Raw genomic sequence first — 16,602 nt, forward strand, 5'->3', positions numbered from 1 at the left:
GACACGTAATGTCACTGCTCAGGAGAGGTTGTCTATCGTATTCGATTGTGTACATACACATAGAAGCACTTTGAGTCACTACAGATGTATCTGAGGACCACCTTGCTGTCAAAGTAATATTTAACAGCATCTGGCTTGTGGTCCAGTTCATCCAAGATCAGCTACACCATCTCACCAGCCAGGACGACTTCAAAAACGTGCAGTCAGTATGTACCATGAAAACTACAATCACACTAAAATAGCATTTCGAGCAGTCAGAAAATGGACATAAGGAAGTGGCTACATGGTGCTGCATCTTCTACGCCTCCCCCAGCTCTATCTACTGAAGAGGGAGCAAATGCACCTGTTCCCGACCCCTCTAAGGAACATCAATCAGAGCCTCCTTGCGTTAACAGCCGGGATGCGCCTGTTAGCCCAAATACTACCTGCGGAAAAACACAGATAGATGACCTCGGGTCCGACCAGCCCAACCAAACTGTTTAACAGCAGCAACAGTAACCTGCCAGCATTTTCAGAAGAAGGAAGCGTTCATTTGTCGCTGCTTGGTATCACAGCAGAGACTGGCTGGAGTACAGCGTCAAAGCCAATGCAGTGTTTTGTTTTTGTTGCCGGCAGCTTATCGTCCACAGCAGTCGGTCTCATACAGCGGATGCTTTCGTGAGTGTGGGTTTCTGTAACAGGAAAAATGCATCGGAGAAAGAGCGGAGATTTCATAAACAGACACGTGTGAGAACTCATTCTCCACTCTGAGGAACATTTTTTGGACCACAGATGAGGAACGCTCCACAAGAGAAAGGCCCAGTTGGTGCAGCTGATGTTTGAGAGGAACCTAACAAGAAAGTGCACAACTGAGTGGAAGGACACTGTTCTCAGGAGGTTCAGTAACATGCATGGCTTCATTATTACACAAAATGTAGAATGTTTGGGTCTGCCTGAATTTGTCAAATTAAAATTTGGAGATTTGCCAATCACATTTTTATGTTTATGCATTGTGAGATTGAGGTGGAGAGTGAGGAGGGATGGGTGATGAGGAGGGAGAGACGTGGCCTGCACAATGGCTTTTTTGGTGGATTTTTTCCCCACTTTGGGTGCACAGTACACTTTTGTGTGTGTGTTTATTAAAAAGATATTTTGCAGACTGTTGTGTTATTGTTGTAAAAAGACGATTAAAACTGAACTTTCGTAGATTATACATTTTTTGTTTGTTTTGGGACTTTTAGTTTACTTTGAAGAGGTAAATTCGGAGGCAGTGTGCTGTTCTGGTGGGTCAAATAGAGTCAAAAAGTTTACTGATTGTATCAGAAATGTACAGTGCCTCAAACACAAACTGTTTTATGTTAATAACTGTGTGAAGTGAGTTGTTTGAGCCTCTCTTGTCTCTCTGTGAGTGACAGCTTTCAGCACCACGGACAGCACCACACACCTTTTTTTGTCACTTTTATTTTTAAAGAAGAAATATCAGCATTGTCACTTTTCCCAAAGCAAACTCTCACTTATTCTCAAGGTCGGCACTAGGTCACTTCGGCAAAGTAACCAATCAGGAGGTGAGAATTCAAATTTCCATGACTGACCCCTCGGTGAAAGCACGCTCAGGGCTGTGTGCTGTTTTACTGAAATCAGCTCTTTTTTTTATTGTCTAACTTGCTTCTAACGGCCAGTTGACAACTATCACTGCCTGGAATGATGAGATTTATACACCAAGCTGTGATTCTTACACTCGTCACTATTGTCAACACACTGCAAAGCAGAACAGCAGAGAATAAAACGTAATAGATTACAATTTGTTCATGTAAATGGGGAATCTTCTTCACAGACTAAAGTTAATTATGGAGTTCCACAAGGTTCTGTGCTAGGACCAATTTAATTCACTTTATACATGCTTCCCTTAGGCAGTATTATTAGACGGTATTGCTTAAATTTTCATTGTTACGCAGATGATACCCAGCTTTATCTATCCATGAAGCCAGAGGACACACACCAATTAGCTAAACTGCAGGATTGTCTTACAGACATAAAGACATGGATGACCTCTAATTTCCTGCTTTTAAACTCAGATAAAACTGAAGTTATTGTACTTGGCCCCACAAATCTTAGAAACATGGTGTCTAACCAGATCCTTACTCTGGATGGCATTACCCTGAACTCTAGTAATACTGTGAGAAATCTTGGAGTCATTTTTGATCAGGATATGTCATTCAAAGCGCATATTAAACAAATATGTAGGACTGCTTTTTTGCATTTACGCAATATCTCTAAAATCAGAAAGGTCTTGTCTCAGAGTGATGCTGAAAAACTAATTCATGCATTTATTTCCTCTAGGCTGGACTATTGTAATTCATTATTATCAGGTTGTCCTAAAAGTTCCCTAAAAAGCCTTCAGTTAATTCAAAATGCTGCAGCTAGAGTACTGACGGGGACTAGAAGGAGAGAGCATATCTCACCCATATTGGCCTCTCTTCATTGGCTTCCTGTTAATTCTAGAATAGAATTTAAAATTCTTCTTCTTACCTTCTTATAAGGTTTTGAATAATCAGGTCCCATCTTATCTTATCTTATCTTATCTTATATCTGATATGGTACCTCGTAGTACCATATCACCCCAATAGAGCGCTTCGCTCTCAGACTGCAGGCTTACTTGTAGTTCCTAGGGTTTGTAAGAGTAGAATGGGAGGCAGAGCCTTCAGCTTTCAGGCTCCTCTCCTGTGGAACCAGCTCCCAATTCAGATCAGGGAGACAGACACCCTCTCTACTTTTAAGATTAGGCTTAAAACTTTCCTTTTTGCTAAAGCTTATAGTTAGGGCTGGATCAGGTGACCCTGAACCATCCCTTAGTTATGCTGCTATAGCCGTAGACTGCTGGGGGGTTCCCATGATGCACTGTTTCTTTCTCTTTTTGCTCTGTATGCACCACTCTGCATTTAATCATTAGTGATCGATCTCTGCTCCCCTCCACAGCATGTCTTTTTCCTGGTTCTCTCCCTCAGCCCCAACCAGTCCCAGCAGAAGACTACCCCTCCCTGAGCCTGGTTCTGCTGGAGGTTTCTTCCTGTTAAAAGGGAGTTTTTCCTTCCCACTGTAGCCAAGTGCTTGCTCACAGGGGGTCGTTTTGACCGTTGGGGTTTTACATAATTATTGTATGGCCTTGCCTTACAATATAAAGCGCCTTGGGGCAACTGTTTGTTGTGATTTGGCGCTATATAAAAAAAATTGATTGATTGATTGACTCTGGCTGGAAGAAAGTCAACCCAAGCTGTTCCTCAGCTGGCATAGGCTTTGGCGTATGAGTTGAGTGGCCAGACCTGTGCTACCCTCCATAGCATAGTTTCTCTTTCACATGAATGCTGTTGTGGCAAAGAGTGAAGAGTGAATTCTCTTCAGATTTTACACCTTCACTTTAGAAAACACTGGATTCATAGTTGGTGGCCATGGTAGAGTCTTCCATCTTTGCTTGAATTCACACATTAATACTTCATTTGATCATACTTGTCATGTTAGAATCATCTTTAGACATATTCCATCGTCTTCACCACTGAGTTCATTCCATGGGCCTCCCCATTTGTAATGGAAAAGTCCGGTATGACCTCACTTACTCCAGGAAAGTACCAAACACTGTCCAGTTCAATCCAACAGCATGTGTATTAATCCCATGGCACGTACTATATTCCAAAATGAAAACAAGCTGAAAGCAAGCTTAAAGTCATCTTTCTTGACAACAGACAGACAGACAATCAACACATCAAACTGCTTTGATCAGAAAAAGACAATCAGGAGAGACAGATTTCAAGCTGTCAATCATGAAGAGACTGACCCAGAGACAACAATAAGTGGACTCTGTTTATTGTTTGTTTCTTTGAACAAACAAACAAACAAACTGTCAATCATGTGAAAATGATATTTGTTTACAGGCTGAATTTACAACAACTGAGACGTCAAAATCAAACCAGCTGGACATTTACTGTCCAAACGTGTGTGATCGAGTGTTTGTGTCCACAGGAGGAGACTCTCTGTCCTACAGTCCACACAGAGACACTGAGGAACCAGAACCAGACCAGATCCAGAACCCAGCATACAGAGGTTCAGTGAACGTGCAGCAGAAGGTGTGGATGTGGATCAGAGAGTCAGAGGAGACGTCATAGAAGGACAGAGTGCCAGCAGGACAGTCCACAAACACTGAGACTCTGTGAGAGGACGAAGGGGAGAGATGAAGGAATGTTTCTCTGTTATTGTTCCACACAGAGTAACAACAACCATCAGAGCAGATCAGACTCCAGGACTGATCATTAAATCCAAACCCACAGTCCAAACTGTCTCCTTTCCTTCTGATTCTTGTGTAAGTCATTGATATAAAAACGTGTCGTCTCCACTCGACCTCCCAGTAACAGCGACCAGTCAGACCAGTTGTACTCAGGACCTGAGGGCAAAGGTCAAATCTGTCTGGATGATCAGGATATGATTGATCCTCGTCCACATGTTCCACCTTTGTGTTGTTGTTGGACAGTTTGAGTTTTCTGTTCACTGAGTTTGGATCCAGAGAGAGTTCACAGAAATCTGATGGAACAAAACACAATGCAGGTATCAATCAATCAGTTCAGTTATTGATTGATCAGTTCACCGATCAGCACGATGCAGCTAGAGTTATTGATCCATCATTTCATTGATTAACATGACACGGTCGGAGTAATCAGTTGATCAGTTGTTCAATCAACACACCGATCAGCACGACGCGGGTGGAGTTATTGATCGATCAGTTCAATTATCAATTGATCAGTTCCCGGATCAACACAACACAACTGGAGTAATCAATCAATCAGTTCACCGATCATTATGACATTGCTGGAGTTATTGATCGATCAGTTCAGTTATCAATCGATCAGTTCATTGATCAACACGACACGACCGGAGTTATCAATCAATCGGTTCATCTATCAGCACGACACAGCTGGGGTTATCAATCCAACAGTTCTCTGATCAGTTATCGACTGATCAATTTTGATTCAGAGCGTGCACGGAGAGAAGAGGAGGGGCTAGTCACAGTCAGGTCAGACAGACAGGAAGTGGGCGGGGCCTCTCAGTGTGCTGTGCACAGCTTTGTGGTTGAATATGAACTCGTTAAAAAAAGAAAAAGCAACATGTGGCGTCAGTGTTGATTTTGTTTCTGCCACAAATAAATCAAAGTGTGAAAACACTGAATTTATTTTCAACGTGTCCATTTGGAGAAGTCGTGCACGTGACACACGTGGATCAGACGCGCCTTCATGTTGAACTCTGCTTCACTGTCAGTAGGACTTGAATGAGTGATGTCACAGAGGGTGGTTTCTATGGAAACAGATGGATCAAAGTACAAACAGACTTACACTTCCTCAGACCTGGTCTCAGCCATCGGACTCCACCAGGATCCACCCTGAAAGGAGGAGGGGGCGGAGCAACACATGGGCTTTAATCATGGAAACATCAATATGACATTGATCTCATCCACACAGTTTAGTTCTTCTCTTCTAACACACTCATCGCTCCAAATAGATCATTGATTATTGATCACCTCTAACTGCTGATCAGCAGGAAACAACAACTTTTGGCTTTTACAAGTTTGAAGATTCTGGTGAAAATCTGTTCAAGTGGATTTAATCATTTAAATCAGGGTCACCAACCCTGCTCCTGGAGGTCACCTGACTCTACAGGCTCCGCCCACTGATCATTAAGTCAGGTGTGCTCAGCCAATCAGCTGCAGGTGTTACATGTCCCCTCATATTGTGGAGCCTCGTAGCAAATCCTCCAGAATTAAAACTAAATGTTTCAAAGATTATTAAACACTAGATTTATTTTTTCATGTTTGCAAATTGAATTTCCTGCTGTTCTTATGAAATCACATTTGCAATTTGGTGGGTTTTTTTTTTTTGTTTGCTTGTTTCAGTCTTTGCAGAATGAATGAAGTCCACATTGATTTCAGCAAATCAGCAGGCAGTATTGGTGAGAGATCCCTTCGTAAGATGGCGGCGTCCATGAGTTCACAGACGAACCAGATCAGATTTTCTTCTGATCTCTGGGACTAAAACAGAATACCTTCTGCTCTCTTTGGGATCAGATGATATCAGGGTCGTCCAGTCCGCAGTCCATGTCTCCATGGAAACGTGTGAAAGAACAGAAGATCTTCTGTCTGTCTTTTTCTCAGAGTTGATATTTTGTCATCTTTTTGGTTTCTTTTTGTTAAACACGCGTCTGCGCTGGTGTGACGCTCATTTTGTCTCTGGGTCCCAAAAGTCTCAGAATCTTTGTGGAATGTTTCAAATCTAATTTCCAGGTTTCATCATGTTTGACTTTTCTTTTTGTGATCTGTGACTCTGGAGGGAAAAGTTTCAAACTGCACTTGTTTAGAATTCAGTCTTGGATTCTGAACTCACAGCGACAATAAGAACAAAAAACTGAAACGTTCAAATCCTGAAAAATGTCCATTTATCATTTTGGGGACAAAGAAAAACCAGATCAGTACTGGTTCAAGATCCAACATCCACTGGAGTTTTATCTTTTTTAAACAAAGAAACAACAGGATCAATTTCTGATTGATAAACTAAATATTTGAATTATCTGATTTACTGTGTGTTGGTTTGATTCTGGTCCTGATCAGAATTATTGGCTCCCCACACAATTTAAAATATGTTCATAAATCAATATCAATCAATAAATGTTCACTCATCAGAATCTTTTACAAAATTTACAAAACTGAACAACAACAAAACTAAATGTTTTCACAGTCAAATAAAAACATTAAATATTTGTTTGGACATTTTCATTGACAGACTGAAGAATTTATAGAAAATCATCACTTTTACAGCCAGTTTTCTTCAGACAAGTCAGAGGATGAACACATGAACATCTTCTCAGACTTCATTTCCATCAATCATTCAGCAACACAAAGAATATAAATACAAGAAAACAGATCAAATCAGGGCTCCGGTCTCCCATGTGCCTTCTGACAAACCAGCTGAAATTCTTCTCTTTACTTTTTTATTTCTTCTCTGTTTTAGCGTTAAGTTGAATCACTGCTGATGTCACAGAAAAATGTTCATGTGTTCATCTGATCCAAAGAAAACTGACTGTGAAAATAATGATTTAATCAACTAATCAATCAGCTAATCAATCAGCTGTGGCTGCAGCATGTCCACATGGAGAACATGCAGGACAGCAGGGGCCTCATGGACAAAGCGTGTGTACACACAAAAACGTGGCATCCGTCTCCATGCCAACGTTCAGATGGATCAAAAGTGAAATGATTGTGGAAATGTGCGTTGCGTCTGACAAAAATTCTGTCTGGTGTACAGCTACTACAGCTACTGTTCCACTGCTGAAAACAAGAAGTCATCAGAGTGATGTGAACATCAGAGAAACACTGATGAACAATTAACACACCCACGTGTTTGCAATTATGTGGATGGACATAAAAGCATGTGTAAAGTGATGTGGAAAATGGCACCAACAATCGCTGCATTAACGTTGTTAGAGGATCTTATAAATGGAGCAATCAGACGTGAGCGTGTATTCAGGGAACAGGAGGATTTACTTGCAAATGACAATAATTGGCTCATCAGCTGATTTCGATTACCAAGGACAGACTGGAGTTATGTGCAGAACTGCGGCCGGCCCAGAGCGCAATACGGTGAGGAGCCAGGGGTTGTCTGTGTCCACACAGGTGCTGACCACACTGGGCTTCCTGGCAACAAGGACATTTCAGCAGGAGCTGGCTGATCAGTCAGGAGTGTGCCAGTCAACCTTGAGCTGAGCCATGTAATGAAAGTACGTGCGGGCAGTTTCGCCGAGTCTGTTCGGTGACGACACAGCGAATCCGTCCATGCCGCAACAGGAAAAACACCTCCGTGTTGAAAACCATTTGTAAAATTCAGGCGGCTTTTGATGGCTTTCAACAAGTGAGTATCTGAGAAATTGTTTAACAGCTGGGCATGTTCCAACTTGTCCGTTAAGGTTTCCAACGGAGGTGTTTTTCCTGTCGCGACCCCCCGCGGTTGGGTCCGGCCCGACATGCGACTCTGCCCGCACGTTCTTTCATTACAAAATCTCCTTTAACAGTGGAATGTCCAGATAAACTCCTCATGCCGACCTCTCCTGAGAGTTCTCTGTTCTCTGACGAAACGTTTTCAGCTTGAAACAGCGAGACGACGACGCCTCAGAGCGCAGATCGCCGTCAGGTGCCGTGGGCCGTCCTTAAAGGGACACTAACAGACCAAAATCTCTCATCAGCCATTAAAATTTTCACCGAAAACCAGCTGAATTTATCGAATGGTGTCCACTCAGTTGTGCCTTACAGTTTTTGAAAAAATTTTTATCCAACAAAGCAGCAGTCTCTGAGCCATTCCTACAGAATGAAAAAAACGATGAGAGGGTGGGCGACTCCTCACTCAAAGACTGCCCACAGGCGAATGACGTAACCGACAGGCATGAAAAAACTCTCGCATGCCCACGAGGGTTCAAGCATGTCTGATGTAATCACACGTGATTCAAATCCATATGGTTTTTGAAAAAAATAATAAGGTCGGATACTTTTCTAATAGACCTCATACACACGTGTAAAGGTGTGAATGTCACACACTGTCGACAGCGACACACTGTCGACAGCGACACACTTCACCTTTTTAACTTCAGTGTGAGTGAGTGTGTGTGTGTGTGTGTGTGTGTGTGTGCTGTTCTGAGCTGACAGTGTTTACACACACACACACACACACACTCCCATGAACATTTTACCAGTTTCATAATTATTCTGTTTATCAGGTTCCAAATAAGTTATTCCTGCATGTCTTCATGTCATTTCCATCATCTGTAGCTCACACTCAGTATAATTTCTTGTCTGTGTTTATGTTGTCTGGTGTGACGTTGTGGCGAATCCCAGCTCCAGGACCTATTTACATGGATTTGCATATTTAAATAGGGGCGTGGCCAGAGCAGAGTTTGGTGCGTCTGCATGTGCACTCAATTCCATGTTCAGTGAGCTGTACTAATGGAACGTGTTTGGAGGATGCTCACTTTGATACATCTGAATATTTTTACACCAGTTTCTGGGTTTTGGTGAACAACATGTTTCAGGAGGAAATCCACACAAGTCGTTGTACATGAGGCCCCAGGTGATCTCCAGGAGCAGGTTGGTGACTCCTGCTTCAGAGAAATGAAGCTTTTTGTCTCCATTCTTGTTTGAAACATGTGACTCTGAACAGACTGACAGTGAAAATGATCGACTGTACTTGTTTGTCTTTGCACCAGAATGTGTGAACGACTAACACATGATTTCCTAAAACACGTGAGCAAAACATATACACATGTACGTTCAGGGGCAGATCTAGATAACTGGGGAGGTAACTAGGGAGGTACAGGGGCATGACCACATAACATTTTTGCATTTAGGGTGCATTTTCCTGATTTCTCAGACACTTCAAACATGTATTTTGGACATTTGGAGCAGGTAATTGTAATAATTTTATTAACCTCCAGGTGGTCAACAGGAGGAGTGACTCTCCTCTTGTGGGTCAGACTGTGTTCACTCTGTCTTGTGTTGGACAGGAATTGTTTTTTGAGTGGCACAAATAATTTGTGTTGCACCTTATTGTTTTAATAAATAGTTGAACAAAAACTCCAGAAGAATTTTATCTGCATTTTATTGTAAATAGTTGTATATAACTTTGTTGTTTGCTACTTTTGTACATTTTCAAAATTTACAATTTATATTTGCATTGTGTTATAAAAATGGTGTTTGAGGTCAGCTTGGTGTGTCAGGTCCACATGAACCAGTGGGACTAAATGTCTTCACATGGAGCTCCTCCATCAGACCGAGTCCATACCTGAGAGAGTCCAGAGTCCAGCGTGGATCCTCCAGTCCAGCAGACAGCAGCTTGACTGAGTCTCCTGGATGGTTGTAGCTCAGGTCCAGCTCTCTCAGATGGGAGGGGTTGGAGGTCAGAGCTGAGGCCAGAGAAGCACAGCCTTCATGTGTGATCAGACAGCCTGACAGCCTGCAGACACACAAACCAGCAGACACAATGTGAGGACAGTGTCAGGACGTCCCCACTTTGCAGCAGCACGGACACACTGATGTCTGCTGCAGGATGAGCTCATTACTGTGCGTTACAAACACTGATATCCATCAACACTCACACAACATGACAGGGAGCAAAGCTGCAGCTTCACTCTGATTTATGGAGCTGCTGCACACATTGATGAGTCCTGACCTGAGAGTCTCCAGGTGACAGTGTGGACTCTCCAGTCCAGCAGACAGCAGCTTCACTCCTGAATCCTGCAGATCGTTGTTACTCAGGTCCAGTTCTCTCAGACTGGAGGACTGAGAGCTGAGAACTGAAGACAGAACTTCACAGCTTCTCTCTGACAGATCACACAAACTCAACCTGAAGACAAAAATCAAAAAGAAACAGACTTGTGTTGTCATGCAAAGGTTCCAGTTTGTTCTACACCTCAGACAGGATCCATAAACCAGCTTTGGACACTGAGTCAAACCTGAAAGTGTTTTTATTCAGTCAAACATGATTATTAACTGGACCAGCAGGAGACCTGGACGATGCCTGGTTAGACAGAAAACACATAAACTGTCTTTGATTAAAGACATCAACAGCATTAAAGACTGAGTGAGATTAAAGACAACTTTAATCCTTCTCAGTGCACTTTGTTATGACTGATCAATACTTTCACTGATTTAACATTAGGAGCTAATGTTTGCTAAAAATTTGGACATGTGGACACAAAGAAAGGTCTCTGTCCATACTTCACAGCAAGTCATGATTCAGGAGCACAAAATATACATTAATCTATTGGTTCATAATTTTGTGACAAAAAGCACCTTGTTTTTGTCACGGCAGCACAAATTCATTCTCATTCATTCCATGATGGCTGATGGGGGGGGTTGTCAGGGTGGTTATGGTTGGGGGTAGGAGTTGGGTTAGTAATAGTGAGTTAAAAAAAAAAAACCCTGTCACAAAGATGGGATATTTTGTGGCAAGGAGCATAAAAAAAGTGAGACTGGGCTGATATGTGACATATTATAGTTGGTCACTCCCACATACACACACCTGACTTTTATACATCAGATATATTTATCTGTTAACAGTAATGTGTTATTGAATAAGGTCAGATAAACTTTTTTGATCCTTGAAGGGAAATTAATCCTCTGCATTTAACCTGTTCTAATCACATCAGACACATTAGAGGAGCGTGCAGCTGCAAAGCAGTACCCAAGAACCAAGCACCAACTTCCACGCGCAGGAAATTAAGCAAACCCAGAAGCTGAAAATTTTGCCTTGATTGGTCACTTGAGGCTGACTCCTAAAAGGAGTTACTTTACACAGAAGCCCATGTTTAAATGTCCAACTTCAGAGCAGAAATAAACATTTTTACAGCCTGGAACAACAGTCCTGGGGCCTGTACTACGAAACGGGGTTAACTTACTCAGATGTAACCCAGGGTCAACCTCTTAAACCGGGGTTGACAAAACCTGGTTTCCTCAAGTGGTGTTAATCGGTACTACGACGCTGAATAAGATGTTGATTTGTTGAACCTGTGTTAATCTAAGTGGGGTATGTGCACGTTCACATAAAAGGGGCGGGTTGCAGCACACGTCACCATTTTTTCAATCATGGCACGGTCACCTTACTTTACCGGAGAAGAATGCACGATTATTATGCGGAGCTACGTGGAATTTAAATTAACGTCCCTTACCAAAAAATAGTACTGATAAGTATATAAAAAGTAAACTCGAAGTATACTTGAAACATACTTGCATATGCTACTTTTTGGTAAGGGGTTAAGGGGGGAATCGAACACATCGTCTGCCAATAAAGCAAGACAGGCTTGTTGGCAACGTATTAATGATCAGGTAAATGCGTAATTGTTCTCCAAATCTGTTACAGATGATTAACCTGTGGAATGTCTAATATGTGTAAATAAATGCCCCTCTTTCATTAATTATGCCCAGATGCAACACGATTCAGAAGTGGGTGTAGGCCTACTAATAAATGTTAGGTTAATTTAATGTTTCCTAAATAGGCTACCTTGACCGTATGATTGCTATTCCTAATCCTGTCAATATTTCAGATGTAATAGCAGTGCAAAACGCACCTGGCAGCAGGTGAAGATGAAATATAAAAACATCCTTCAAAATGGTAGGTTTATATTCATAGCTTGATAAGCCCCACTTCGCCTAATTAATGGACATGCATTAGACCTATTTTGATATCAGTAATTACCCGCAATTGCATGAAACCCTTCTTTGATTAGCATTGCGGATAAATGGCCAGGGAAAACGACAAATGCATCCAACAGTTTAGATAGAGCAAGTACTACCTTGCGAATCATACGACATACAGTATTCTTGCTCAGATGTTCAGCATCACCGATGGAATACATAAAGTGTCCACTGGCAAAATATCTAAGTGCAAGGCACATTATCTGCTCGATCGTCGGGGCATTGCTACACTGTAAAAAAAACCCTGGCAGCTGTGATTACCGGGGAATTCCTGTAAAACATACAGCAGCACAGTAGATAACATTACAGACATAATATGTATATGGATTTACAGTGAATGAACCATGCCTGACTCACATTAAAGGAACTGTTAAATCTACAAACAAGAGCTCTTTTTTTGTACATTTAACCGCTGTATTTTTTACAGTGGTGACCACAGCTGCCAGTGTTTTCCTGTAAAAACAACAGTCTTTTATTACAGTGTACGATGGGTGATGTTACAGACGTCTGGCCCGATCAGCTGACAAAGATAACGAATTCCCTCGGCTGAGGATCTATATCTTTCATAGAGAATATCGTCCGGGTATGTCAGCGGATTCTGGCGGTCTTTATAAACCCTCGCCCTGCGGAGAGAGCCCCCCACAATTTGTGCTCAAATATCACACGGATCATCCAGGTAGGCTGGCATTGTCTTCGGAGTGATGCAGGTGGATGGACGGTACTTATGAAGGGAGTGGTTAAATGAGAAAGTCAAGCTAAACTAGAACATAACCTGCTCGGAGCAGGTTTGGTGCACAGCCAAGTTGTCGTGGCAGCATGCCTCGATCGAAACCTATCCACCTTTCGTAGTACGGGTTAACCGGGAAGTTAGTCCACACGTCATCAACTTACTCCAGAAGTTACCCTGATAAGCCAGTAACCCCGCTTCGTAGTACAGGCCCTGGTGTCCACAGACAGTTACCCCTCCACAACAAGGATAAAGGGGTGATTTTTTTTTTATTTTCTTCTGTTTTTAAATACCTCAATGACTTTACCATGTTTTAACCCACAGCATTGTGAATAATTGTGAGGTGATTCAAGAGCCATGCTAGGAGAGGCTGCTACATTTTGTGGTCAGACTGTGTCTCTCCTGTCTGAGCATTTAATTCCAAATATCTGGTATAAAACAGCTTGTTGTGCAGTTCATTCTCCTCGTGGACCATTTGAGAAATCTGTGCTCCAGTATTTCCATAGAATGAAATTTTCATGTTATATAATTTTGTATGTTTTCACCTTTAGCACTGTTAGCAGTTCAATCTGATATTAAAAATTGGTCCAGATTTTTGCTCCACAAATGTTATTTGTTGAGATTTTATCTTAATAAAAACATCAACACGATTACATCACAGCAACTAATGATAAATAATGATTTACTTATTCTGTTGTCTGGAAAGTTTCATTCTGGTTCTTGAGTGAAGATTTTTAAAGTTTCTTAAAGCTTCTTAAAGTTACAGTCTGTCCATGAGTCAGCAAAATGTCAAAAATCAGAAGAAACCTGCTGAGTGAATTTTCCTTATGAATGCTTGGATTTAGAATTAATTGTTGGCTCACTTTCGCCACCTAGTGTTACTACTCTGTATTTATTGTTTTTTATCTGATTGTACACAAGCCCTTTGATTTCTGTTTCAGAAAAGTTTCTTGTCCTGCTCTTTCTTGATATGTTCATGTTTCAGGCTTCACGTGTTTGAATATTAATGAGGGGACCATTTGTGGCTGAATGTGGGCGTGTCGAGGGCGGGACATGAGGCAGATCAACATGCGCATAATTCAAAGTTGTGTTTTATTATTAACTCATTCAGTGCCAAAGACGCTTAAACACGTCTTTTCAGATAGTGACGCTCAATGCCAAAGATGCGTTATCGCGTCAATTACACTTTTTTATGTGGGGGGTAATCATCTGATCTAGCTTGTGTAGAAAAATTAGAGTTCTAATCACAAGGGAACCCATTCTGTGGGTGGTAACAGCGTGAGTGTGGACCGGAGCGTGGCTCGCTCTCCACCGTTTGAGGACGTCTTACGGTTGTTCCGATCCTAATCCGACTGGTTTCCACCTCACTGTCGCCCAGTGTCTGTCAAACTGTGATGCAGTTGCGCTGCTACAGTCATTCCTTTTTTTTCATTGGAATGAAAAAACGCAGAGCGCACGACACACAAGCAAATGATGCAATCGCCAGGTTCATGACAGCACACGCGATTCAAATCCATCAGGTTTATGAAAAAAGTAAAAAGGTCCGACACGCGGGAGCCAGAGGGAAAAGGTGCGCAGCCGAGAGGAGAGACAGACGAGTCCCACCCCTGATGATTTTGTTTTTTGGTTTTTTTTGGTGTATTATACAATAGGATCACTTTTCATTGAGTTTAAGCAAGTAAGGCAATCACAAACCCAATACGAATAATACATTAAAAAAAAATTAAACCCCGAACACCATCATCATTTTTATCAAAAGAAGACACAATTTTTGTCTACATTATACAATGTGGCAAACTGCATGGAAGAACGAGCCAGAGCTTTTGTCTTCATGCATCCTGACAGCTGCTGTAAAGAAACAACATTTATTTTTCACACATAACAAGACGAACGTTGACTGAAGACATCAAACACTTTCAGACACTTTTCACTCTCAGGGGCCTAAACACTGCATAAAGACAACCATGGGTGTTAGATGGGTAGAGCTTTCCTAGTGTGTCACAGGTCACATGACTCACAAGAGGATCAGCAAATAGGTATCCAGAAACTAAAACAGAACATTTTAAAGTTCAGAGTTTATATAGAGACACACAAGCTAGAAAAAAAAAAAAATTAAAATACACATCAATTTACCGAGCCCTGGAAGGGTTATTGCAAAATGTTTTGCATGTGGAGAGAACGTGCGCACGTTTTGTTATATTGTGTGCACATTTTATTATACTGTGCGCATGTTTTGTTATATTTTGTGCACGATTTGTTATATTGTGTGCATATTTTATTATATTGTGTGCACATTTTATTATATTGTGCGCACGTTTTGTTATATTGTGTGCACATTTTATTATATTGTGCGCATGTTTTGTTATATTTTGTGCATGATTTGTTATATTGTGTGCACATTTTATTATATTGTGCGCACGATTTGTTATATTGTGTGCACATTTTATTATATTGTGCACATGTTTTGTTATATTGTGTGCACATTTTATTATATTGTGTGCACATTTTATTATATTGTGCGCACGTTTTGTTATATTGTGTGCACATTTTATTATATTGTGCGCACATTTTGTTATATTTTGTGCACGATTTGTTATATTGTGTGCACATTTTATTATATTGTGCGCACGTTTTTTATATTGTGCGCACGATTTGTTATATTGTGTGCACATTTTATTATATTGTGCACACGTTTTGTTATATTGTGTGCACATTTTATTATATTGTGCGCACGTTTTGTTCTATTGTGTGCACGTTTTGTTATATTGTGTGCACATTTTATTATATTGTGCACATGTTTTATTATATTGTGTGCACATTTTATTAGATTGTGCGCAAATTTTGTTATATTGTGTGCACGTTTTATTATATTGTGCACATGTTGCTATATTGTGTGCACATTTTATTATATTGTGCACACGTTTTGTTATATTGTGCACACGTTTTGTTATATTGTGTGCACGTTTTATTATATTGTGCGCACGTTTTGTTATATTGTGCACATGTTTTGTTATATTGTGCGCACGTTTTATTATATTGTGCACACGTTTTGTTATACTGTGCGCACGTTTTATTATATTGTGCACACGTTTTGTTATACTGTGCGCACGTTTTATTATATTGTGCACACGTTTTGTTATATTGTGTGCACATTTTATTATATTGTGTGCACATTTTATTATATTGTGCGCACGTTTTGTTATATTTTGTGCACGATTTGTTATATTGTGTGCACATTTTATTATATTGTGCGCACGTTTTTTATATTGTGCGCACGATTTGTTATATTGTGTGCACATTTTATTATATTGTGCGCACGTTTTGTTCTATTGTGTGCACGTTTTATTATATTGTGCACATGTTTTATTATATTGTGTGCACATTTTATTAGATTGTGCGCAAATTTTGTTATATTGTGTGCACGTTTTATTATATTGTGCACATGTTGCTATATTGTGTGCACATTTTATTATATTGTGCACACGTTTTGTTATATTGTGTGCACGTTTTATTATATTGTGCACACGTTTTGTTATACTGTGCGCACGTTTTATTATATTGTGCACACGTTTTGTTATACTGTGCGCACGTTTTATTATATTGTGCACACGTTTTGTTATATTGT

The 16,602-nt window shown here is 40.8% G+C and overlaps 1 protein-coding gene across 1 annotated transcript in view; it reads right to left on the reverse strand.

The window, feature by feature from the left end:
• Window positions 1-3,883: 3,883 nt before the first annotated feature.
• Window positions 3,884-16,602, reverse strand: part of LOC117521609 (NACHT, LRR and PYD domains-containing protein 4C-like) — a 44,283-nt gene continuing 31,564 nt past the window's right edge. Inside the window, exons 9-11 of the mRNA XM_034182940.1 lie at window positions 9,840-10,010; window positions 5,355-5,401; window positions 3,884-4,548 (exon numbers count right to left, since the gene is read on the reverse strand). Coding sequence (XP_034038831.1) covers window positions 4,010-4,548; window positions 5,355-5,401; window positions 9,840-10,010 — 757 coding nt within the window. The 3' untranslated portion in view covers window positions 3,884-4,009. The remainder of the gene's footprint in view (window positions 4,549-5,354; window positions 5,402-9,839; window positions 10,011-16,602) is intronic.

This window comes from Thalassophryne amazonica, chromosome 12, assembly GCF_902500255.1.
Source record: "Thalassophryne amazonica chromosome 12, fThaAma1.1, whole genome shotgun sequence".
Classification (NCBI taxonomy): domain Eukaryota; kingdom Metazoa; phylum Chordata; class Actinopteri; order Batrachoidiformes; family Batrachoididae; genus Thalassophryne; species Thalassophryne amazonica.